Source organism: Pelodiscus sinensis, chromosome 2, assembly GCF_049634645.1.
Source record: "Pelodiscus sinensis isolate JC-2024 chromosome 2, ASM4963464v1, whole genome shotgun sequence".
In the NCBI taxonomy this organism is placed as follows: Eukaryota; Metazoa; Chordata; order Testudines; family Trionychidae; genus Pelodiscus; species Pelodiscus sinensis.
Genome location: NC_134712.1, coordinates 145,557,746 through 145,568,653, shown reverse-complemented (window position 1 = coordinate 145,568,653; position 10,908 = coordinate 145,557,746). Strand labels below are relative to the sequence as shown.

The 10,908-nt window shown below is 41.6% G+C and overlaps 1 protein-coding gene across 2 annotated transcripts in view; it reads right to left on the bottom strand.

The window, feature by feature from the left end:
- Positions 1–4,437: 4,437 nt before the first annotated feature.
- CEP72 (centrosomal protein 72) overlaps positions 4,438–10,908 on the bottom strand; it is a 57,891-nt gene continuing 51,420 nt past the window's right edge. The window contains exons 13-14 of one of the 2 annotated variants that reach the window (XM_006113046.4): positions 9,779–9,890; positions 4,438–5,620 (exon numbers count right to left, since the gene is read on the bottom strand). In XM_006113046.4, the coding sequence (XP_006113108.2) occupies positions 5,461–5,620; positions 9,779–9,890 (272 nt within the window). In that variant the 3' untranslated portion in view covers positions 4,438–5,460. The remainder of the gene's footprint in view (positions 5,621–9,778; positions 9,891–10,908) is intronic. The other variant, XR_001369353.3, reaches the window with a different exon arrangement.

Below are 10,908 nucleotides of genomic sequence, written 5' to 3'. Positions count from 1 at the left end.
TTTTCCGGCTTTTCCCCAAGCCGGAAAAAAAGCGGTGGCCATGTTTATTTAAATCCCGCGGGGGATATTTAAATCCCCTGCGGATTTCCCTATTCCAAAGTTCGAAATTAGCATGCCTCTTCCGGAGAAGGGGCCAGTGTAGACGTAGCCATAGACTTTAAGGTCAGAAGGGACCATTATGATCATCTAGTCTGACCCCCTGCACAGTGCAGACCACAGAATCTCACCCACTCCTCCTAGAATAATCCTCTCACCTATATCTCAGATATTGAAGCCTTCAAATACTTTGAAGACCCCAAGATGCAGCGAATCCTCCAGCTGTGGTCTGTGCCCCATGCTACAGAGGAAGGCGAAAAACCTCCACGGCCTCATGATGTTTTACATACCATGATGGCGGTTTACTGGGAAACTAGAAAATTAGGCTAGGGTTTTCAAAGGAACCCAACTGAGCTCAGTGCCCCTTTCCCACAGAATTTCGAGGGGATGGCTTGCACCTATTTCCCTTAGGGCATGTCTATGCTACTGGCCAGATCAACAGGCAGTGATTGAGTCAATGGAGGTTGATTCTTCATGTCTAGTATAGACATACTAAATCCACCACCAAGCACTCGCCTGTTAACTCTGGTACTCCAACAGAACAAGAAGTGGAGATGGAGTTGAAGGGAAAGCATTTGCCATCAACTCACTGCAACAAAGACACTGCAGTGAGTAGCTCTAAATGTCAATTTCAGCTATGCTATTCATGTATATCGACTAAGCCTTTGACATAATTAGCTTGTGATTTTCAGTGACTCATTTTAAAAGGTGGTATTTGTGTAAGTCCATATATAGATACGTATACACACACACTGCATGCTGTGTACTTGATGCTATTATTTAATGGAAAATATTTTGCTCTCTAGATTCTATTACATCTGGGAGGGCAATCTATCGGAGCTGATTATGGCTCCACTATTATCCTTTTGAGCAAGCTGGGGCGTTAAGCCAAACTACACTTGCTGGAGCCAATACCTGAAGGTCCATATGCCAAATTCATTTTCGGAGCTTGTTATGATCTGCCTACCTCACCAACCATCCCTCCCCTCCCCTGCACCAATGAAAGAAAGACAGAGGCTCTAGCTGTGCTGGATCTGGGGCGGGGGAGTAGATGAATTCATTTACTGTTGAGAACATCTAGTGGTTCCCTCTAGGGCTAGGCCCACCCCTGTAATAAAGTAACCACAGCCCCAATTCACCAGTGTGCATATGTGCGTACCATAAACCATGTTCTATCCATCCCTATTGAGCAAAACATTTAAGTAGTATATATGCTTAAAAGCAATAGAACAGCAGGTTGCAGAGCTCAGGAGGGAAGGGGTGTGAAACAGCAGTTCAGTGCCTTGAGACTGAGGAATGATTGGACTCCAGGGGAATACCTGGAAATCCAGTGGCTGGGTTCCATCACAGCAGGTTGGTGGTTAGCCAGCAAAGGAAGCCTGCTTTGGTCTGTGACAAAAGCAGTAAGCCCATATCCTGCCCTCGTACAGCTTTATAACCACCATGACTTCAATTGGATTGCACAGGTGTAACCGAGAATTTGGCCAGCACAGAATATTTCCCTAACTACCATGCACATAAATATTTGTTTAACTCATTTGATTAAATACTGATAAAGCAATACTAGCATTCATTGTTTATGTAGCCACAGCAATATGGCAATAGACAAATGAGATCATTTCAGTGCTAAATGGCCTTCATATGTGGAGCATTTTTATATGGTACAAAGCAAATAAGCACAAACAAAGTCCATACTGCCACTTGTAGTCAAAGGGCATTTGGGGCCAAAATGTGCTTGTATTATGTCCTAAAATAAACGAATGTTCTATTTATCTGAAAGCTGATTTAGCAAATTAACTCCTTTACTAGATCCCATTCACCTACTGGGCTGCTTTATAGTCATCTTAGCATACCTAGAACATGTCAGATTTGCACTATTGGGCTATGTCTACACTCGCGGCTTCTTACACAAGTACAGCCGTTCTTGCGCAAGAATCTGCAGAGCGTCCACACTGCCCGCCTGCTCTTGCTCAAGTACATTTACAGCACGGCGTGGTAAGAGGGGGCTCCTTGTGCAAGAGCTACGCTCTTTTTTGACAGGCGGAAGCCCTCTTGCGCAGGAGCTCTTGCGCAATAGGGTAGTGTGGACGCTCAACAGGGATTTCTTGCGCAAGAAAGCCCTATGGCTAAAATGGCTAAGAAATCCCTATGGCTAAAATGGCTATCAGAGCTTTCTTGCGCAAGAAAGCATTCACACTGCCATGGGCGCTCTTGCGCAAAAGCACATCTCGCACATGGCAGTGTGGACATTTTCTTGAACAAGACTTCTTGCACAAGAACACTTGCGCAAGATGTTCTTGCGCAAGAAGCCACGAGTGTAGACATAGCCCCGGTGTATTGGAACACAATCATTTTAAAGGAGGCTGGGACTGTAATACACCTGTCTCCATTTCCAAACAATTTCTGACCATTCAGTGGAACTGTATGTCAGAAACATACTTTGGACTTGTGAGTTTCTGCATCCAAGAAAACATTATTCATTAACATATTGTTGGCTGTCTGTATTTCACAATGTAAAATACCGCATAAAACATGCCACCCCAGCAGGTTTTTGCACTAATTGCAAATATAAACTCATTGGATATCAAAGGAGGCTGAAAGTATAAACAAAAAGAGTTGAGTTGTCACTGTAGCTGGAACATTCTGGCTAAGTGTACCTAGTTCACCAGCTCTGCTGCAGCGTCTTGTTTGTCCAGTTGTTTATTCCTGCTGGGCATATGGGGTAATTGTGGGAGGCATAGGAGGAGAATCAGTGCTGAAGTGAGTCAGTTTGCATGAGCACAGCAAAGGCACAGATTATTGCCCAGAATGAAAGCAGGCTCTAACCCATAGTCCCAGCTAGACCTACATGCAATCACCATTAAACTCAGGTGAGATGTTGGTGTGTGTGGATGAGAGGCAAATCATTTACAAGAGACACTTTAGCCCCCACTGAAATGAATCCATGGAGTGGTGGGGGTAGAAAACAGCATAGCAACACAACACATCAATTTAAAACAGGAAGGGTGCATCTAGATTGGCAAGATTTTGCGCAAAAGTTTTCTGACAAAAACTTGCCAGCTGTCTACACTGGCCGCTTGAAATTGCGCAAAAGCACTGACTTTGTAATGTACAAAATCAGTGCTTCTTGCGCAAATACTTTCACACTCCTGCTCGGGAAAAAGCCCTCTTGCGCAAGAATACTTTTGTGCAAGAGGGCCAGTGTAGACAGGGAAGAACTGTTTTAGAATGGCTAAAATGGCGATCGGGGCTTTCTTGCGCAAAATCGCATCTAGACTGGCCACGGATGCTTTTGCGCAAAAGTATCTGTGCCAATCTAGATGTGATTTTGCGGAAATACTTTTAACAGAAAAACTTTTCTGTTAAAAGTATTTCCACAAAATCATGCCAGTCTATTCTTCACTTTGGCTGCATCTACTGTGACCAACTGAGATGCAGGAAGACAGAACGGATGATGACTTGATTTGGGATTTACCTGGGATGCTGGGGCTAACACTTCTACTCTTGCATAATGGGCCAGGGGATCTAGGAATGTCCGTTTGTAGTCATTTACACAATTAACCAACAAGCCTGGGCTCATCAGTTATTCCTAACAACCACACATGCGCACACACCCTTGCTGCCTCTGTATCAGAGGTAGCAAGTCGGAAGAGGTGGGAGCCGGCACGCCACACACACCAGCTCCCCCGGAGCCTCCTGCCGCTGCCTTTCACCGAGGCAGCAATACAGGGGAGCAGCAGGTAAGAGTTAGTCCTTGAGGGGAACCTGCTTAAAAGCTGGCTCCCTGTGCACATAGCTTCCTACACAGCCACCTGGCCCCCTCACTCCCCCTGCCACCCGTGCTGCTGCCTCTCAGAGGCAGCAGTGTGGAGGAGGAGTAGGCAGACGCCAATATAACCAGCTCCATGCTGTTGTTATGCAGGGGGAGCCAGCTTAAACATGTATACTGACACATCCCTCATACATAGATTTTTTTTATACTTGTTTGTTTATTAAGTTGATTGGAAAGTTTCCCCCCCAAAATAAGCATAAATAGCTATATTCTGGACACTGACACATTCAAATGTTAAATATTAATAAGTATTAGGTGGGTTATTATGATTTACAATCACTTACATAATACGTGTTCATGAAACAAGTAATCTTCAAAACTGTCAACATCAGTTTGTCCACATTAAGCAGTATATCGATGAGAAATCTCAAGAACCATTCTTACTAAACCAACCACAAAAAATCCTTCATTTAGTTACACATACACTTTTAATATTAACTCCAAAACAGCTGTTAGTAAATGTAACATGTATTTACTATGTATCAGAATTGAATTAATGTAAGATCAAATAATTTGAATTTCTTTTATTAGAAAAGGATGACAAGAAAAATATTCAGTGATGAATCAGACTATATTCAAAAAAGATTATACCTGATTCAGTTATATTGCGGAAGAGTGAACTGTATCACATATTAACTGCTAATAATTTTTTAAAAAAATCAGACAAGATTATTCATTCCAGATTGGGATAGGGGAATTTTCTGCCCATTAGGGTCCACTCTCTTTGTGCTGCCTGAGAAACAAGAGGTGGATCCCAGTAGAGAATGTGACTCTGTGTACTGGCAGGCAAAGGAGTACCCAGGGGACAGCACATACTCTGTAAATCTATAGAGTAAAATAAAAGCCTTCCACAATGATGGCTATGTAGAGAAAAGGTATGATAGTATTTTTAGTTATTCCATTACAAATAACACTATCAAATACATATAGGTCTAAGGACTACCACAGATACATTCTTGCAGTTTCATCTCTTGGTACAAGCTTCCTCACAGTGGAATTGAAAGAGCAAACAGTAATATTTTCTATTTCCCTAAAAAGTTTGACTTCTAAACCATGTTTAATAATATGGACAGCAGTACCCAGTGCATAAGTACTGATGAGTGCTATAATTCAACTTGTATTATAATACAATTATATATAAAAATGAGCTGTGTCCTTGTGAATTAACTCAGCCATTGGCATTTATGGTCCTGATTTTGAAATAATAGTTCTAATTTTGAACTCACATTTAGTTTTAGGTAGCCATGAAGTCTGGTCAAAGTATTCAACCAAAATTTGAATGTGTTTAAACTGACATCATGCACATCCACGTTTCGGTACAAAAATAAAGTGGAGATTTGTTCTGGAGAAATATCTGCTGAAGAATTTATATACACAAATGCCCAAAGACAGAAAACAATTAATTTTGAATAAATAGGAGGTATTAAAGACACCAATTCATGGTACATTGTAAATGTTTGCTCCCACAGTTAGATGAACTTAAGGGTTTCACCTCTTATGAATCATTTACAACAAATTTCCTTGTATTGTCACTAACACCTGTTGTTGTCGTCCATGTTGCTATGAGGATGTTTATCCATTGTTTTTTTTAGCTGATTGTAACTCCAGTGTAGCTGCTCAACTTCTGTCTTGTGTCGTGCATGTGTTTCTGCTAATTCTTGAAGGAGATGCTCATTGGTAGAAACCAAAGTTCTGTAAATAAACAATCCAAACAACTAGTTGTGCTTAATATTTCAACCATTTTATGAAAGTTCTTTTACTTCCTTTCACATTTCTATTGGTACTATTTCTTTGTAATTCTATTATAGAATAAACTATTGCGAGCTGACTTTCACTTTGAATGTGTAAAAAAAAAAACCCATCAAAAATAACAGATATACATTTTATGAATAATTTATGACCAAGTATACGTTCCTTAGAGGAAAGATTTCTCTTAATACTACATTTCAAGTAGCAGTGCTCTCCATATAAACAAGTTTCCTTCACTGGATCAAATCCTCAGTTGATGTAAAACAGTATTTTACATATTGATGTTCTGAGCAACTATTTTTTAGCCTCTGAAACTACTATAAAATAAGCTGTTGTATTGATTTTGAAATCTTCACAACTGTCAAGAGACTGTACTCTGCTATCTTCTTATAGCCTTGCTCCCTCAGAGGCACAGCACAGACTTCTTCTCATGTGCTTAGGATATAGATGTGCAAAACCAAGGGTGCTTTTGTTTTTTCTAAATAGCAAAACTGAGATTCATCAGATCCACATTTCATTTTATCTGAAGTTGAAGATTTCCCCCCTACTTTTGTCCCATCTCCAAATCACACTGAAAGGAAGTTATATACAGCAGTCTTTCAGATATTACTGACACTTATCCTAAGAACAAGTCAAAAATTGTTAGTCATGCAAAAACAAAGTTCATAAGGGGAACTTTCTCCAGCATGTTCGCACCACAGCCATCTCAAAATAAGGCCCAAATCTCATCTCCCCCAAACAAAAATAGCAGCTTACTGAAGCGCAAAAACACAACAAAAAGGGGCTAGTGTTTTGCCTTTTCTATCCTCTCACCAGCTAAGTAATTCTATAACTGGATGGAAGCAGTAGTTTCTTATTAGAAGATTACATATAATGTTTTAACAGTTTATAATATAGCAGTTTATGTTACAGGTCCTGAAAAGTGACCATTTAATAACCAAGAGAACTTGTTTCAAGTGGTTTATACTAGGGACAAAGGTCAGTCCTAGAAAATGCCAGAATTGGCTCCTAGGCAGTGTTTTACCATCAGCCCCTGGAGTCCATGGTCCATCCACCACAAATAGTGTGGAAAGGTGTATTCTCTTTACTATTCACTCAAGTTCATCACAGTTCTGGGAGATTATATTTTTTAGATTATCACACCAGGACACTGATGCCAGCAAATTATAGTTAACAAGGAAGCCTTTATGCTATGGGATCTGGAGAAGATTCAAATCCTTTGTGAGGGATGCTACAGCTGCATCAACCTTGTAAACAGAATCTGTGGCTCCTGCGGAATAGTAGGGTTTGCTTAAAATGAGTTGTTTCTAGGAGACCCTATGAGACTTTTGCCACAGTATCTGCTACTGGTTTAAATAAGCCCAAATTGATCAATGGCTGAAAGTCATTACCGTTGGACGGATGACATAGGTGACATAAATTACACTGAAATAAACTGATTGTTTCTGTTTGTCTCCTCAAATAGCACGTAAAAACATCACAAGACCCACATATCACTCAACCCCTCCTTCCTGACTGGTTTAGCACAGAAGGCAATATCAAAATGGGCATGGAAACTAACATGCTTTCTGCTCCTAAGAGATGATCATTTCAGAATGTGGCTGAAACTCATTTATTCAATGTATAAAATCAGTCCTCTAATTCCCAGGGCACTATATAAACACAAAACATTAATAGGTCAGTACATGTAGCACCTGCCACTGCCAATACTTCTGCTTTTATCTCTTTTGTGGTTAAACAGCATACAGGCAGTCCCCAGGTTACGTACAAGATAGGGACTGTAGGTTTGTTCTTAAGTTGAATTTGTATGTAAGTCGGAACTGGTACATATTTTTTTGGGGGGGGGGGGGGAGAGCTGGAGTTAGGTGGAAAAGACCCTGATTCTCATACAACTTCCTTATTCTAAGAAAAACACATACTGTTTTGATATGAAGGTTTTTTTGGTTGATATTTTAATTAAAAATTGATCATAAGTTTCAGTGTTTCATGCTATATCCAAATCTTCCTTTTGGGGTACCTGAAAGATCCCAGTTATTCATTTAATAGTCAGAATCTTTGTTTTTTTATAACTAAAAAAAGTTTATTCAATGCATATTACTGTTCCAAATAGAATTTGCTACAGATGGTTCAGTGAAATGGGTATTAAGTGTAATCAATAGTCATTGGAGAGCACAGTGAAATATTGATACAATCAAAGCTGTTGTATTCTGCTGAGCAGAAAATGGAAATCCCTTCCTGTGAAGTGTGTGTGTGAATTTATCCACAGGATTAATTTTAAAGAAAAATTCTGTGTTGGGAACAGGAGTTTAGCCACAGGTGGGTCCTTATTGCCCACTCGCCCACTTTGCAACCAGACCCATCCCCTCGGGGCTTACCCTGCTCCGCTCCAGCCAGGGTGTGGGGTTGGGGCTTATCCCCTCTTCCCTTCTGTCCTGCTCCTCCCCATTCTTGTCCACCCACACCACTGGGTAATTTTTCAGCTTCACCTCTGCCAGGCTGGAAGGGACTTGTTAATTTCACGTGACGCTAACAAGATACTTACAGCTCTAGTGCTGAAGAGGGAAAGAGCTGTTGCTCCCAAGGTGGGGACTGTAACACAATGGGTCTCACTGCCTGCTGCTCCTGCTGTTCCCTAGGAAATTAATTTTTCCGCTCTGGAGTGCCCCCTTTTGGCTGGTGTCTTGTTCCCCCCAGCAGACCCACGTCCTCCGTGGCAAGAAAAGCCGCTTCGCGTCTCCCTGGTCTGCTGTGGGGGGTGTGCGCTAGCTCCGTGTCTCCCTGGTCTGCTGTGGGGGGTGTGCGCTAGCTCCGTGTCTCCCTGGTCTGCTGTGGGAGGTGTGCGCTAGCTCCGCGTCTCCCTGGTCTACTGGGGGGAAGCGCCGCCAGAGGCAGCGACAGTGGGGGAGGCACCCCCCCCCCAGTTTGTAACTAGGGATCCAACGTAAGTCGGATTGATGTAACCCGGGGACTGCCTGTACTTCAGATTCTATTTCTTCCACTTTCACAGAGCATCACTATTTACTTATTAGAAGAATTAATCCTTACATCATTCAAACAATAATACACTAATATTTATATCTTCATAAAACACATCTATAATCTCTCTTGTCCGCAAGCTCTCCAGCAGCTCAGCTGAAGTCAGGGGTCTCCTCCTTCCCCAGTGAAACTGGAGGCAGCTCAAGCTGTTGCTTAGCAACCCATCTGCTCTGTCCTGTCTCCCTCTTGCTCCCCAGATATTTTCCTCCAGTGGGAGGGCCAGCCTCATTTTCTTCCTCTCAACTATTGCCTTTAAACAAAAATTCAAGTTTTTTTCCCTGGGAGGTATGTATGCAGAGCAGTAACACTCCATCTCCATTTATACAGAACCTAGAAGAAAATCCATTTTGTTTCCTTCTGTGCTAAATGCACAAGACCTAGCACATTCACACCTCAGTGGGCAAAATGGATATAGTGCTGAGTCAGAGAAGCACACAAGGCCGCTACTCAGCCCCAGGGAGAAACACGGTATTAATTCAGGCCCATTATCTTCTCCACTCCCAAATCTCAATTTGTTGCTGTTTTTACTTCCCAAGTGGAGAGGTCATGAAGCAGAATGGAAAATTTGTTATCTGATCATTTTCCATCTGTAATTAACAATTCATCCTGTAAGCTATTTAAGTTTCAACTAAGTATAAATCTGTGTTGTTTAAAATTTGAAAAATAAAAAAATGAAATGTTTAAAATGTTGCTGGTGATTTAGTTTTATAGTTTGTCAATTTAAGAGGTAGAGAGTTGGCTGAGCAGATGGGTAGCTAAGCAGCATCTTGTGCTGCCTCCACACAATCTACAGATAACTACTATTATGGACTGAAAAAAATTGCTATGGCGTAGTAAGGAAATCGTCAAATAAACTTTTCATTGTTCGTTAAACACTAAGAATAAAAGGCCTACTGTGTTTACATTTTAAATGTATTGAATGTTTTCCACTTTACGTAAACATTTAACTGAGAAGTTCTTGTACTTTAATACAGAACGTATTTAAAATATCAAAGTATTCAATATGCCAAGGATCTGGGTTTCTTATATGGTTGTTTTTATTTCTGAACAGGCCCTTCAATATACCTGTGACTTTCTTGCAACATCTCTGTGAGCTCCTGAAGCTGATTATAGTGTTGAAGATGCTGTTTCAAGTTGATATTTTCACTTCTTAACTGTTGATTCTCATTTTGTAGATCTAAAATTGAAAAAGATAAACTATGTTAAAGAGACTATATCACTTGATGAAAATTCAACCTAATTTCTGAGGGGTAAATATTGTACATTAGCATAAAATAAGAGCAAATATTCATCTTTTGGAACCTGAAGTTGAGAGCCTAGGCTTTTGTGCCAGGTAAAGAAATCAAAATATTTTTCATGGTGCTAAAGTGCAGTCAATGACAGACTTTACATTGATTTCAGTGCAGGTGGATTCATCTCTAAAATTAAGAGCATTAAAGCCAGTGCTCTAGCTAAATTTCAACTTATATTTTACCTATAAACCTTCCCTTTTCGGTTTCCATCTGGCTGGCCACTGTGGATGAAGCAGGTCCAGCTCCCTTGTGCCAGACCAAGTGCTCCTATTTTGCCAATTAGAAGAGTGAGGCAGCATATATGGCAGCAGTGGGGACCCGGTTTGCCAGCCCCTAACAGGACAGCACTGCTGTATTTACTGTGCTTCCGCAGGTATGGGCGCAGCACAGATCACCATTCCTGGCCAATGGGAGTGCGGGAAGTGGTGTCCCAGTACATGCCACTTCCCATGTTTCCAATCGGCTGGGAATAATGAGCCATGGCCAATGGGAGCAACAAGCACCTGTACCTGCAGAGGTGCAGATACATTGTCTTATCACCCACCCCTCATCTATGGGCTATTAAGGATCAAAGAGAGAGCTGGTGAATCAGAATCTGTCAAGAAGAAGGCAGGTAAGATACTGCAGATGGCACATTTGGTGGCTGGGAGAAGGGCTGAAGGCAGGAGAAGGGCACAAGGGATTTGCTGGGCAGTGATGGGAGGAGGAAAAGCAGCCTGCTGGATCCAAGCCAGAGAGCTGAAGCCAACGGCTGAAGAAAAGGGGGTAAATTACCTGCTGAAATCTCCAGGTCTGCAGAGCTGGGCCCAGAAGAACCATGAGTAACTCAGCCAGTGATTAGGGGTCTATTGCAGGAGTAGGTGGGTGAGGCTCTGTGGCCTGTAATGACCAGAAGGTCAGAGA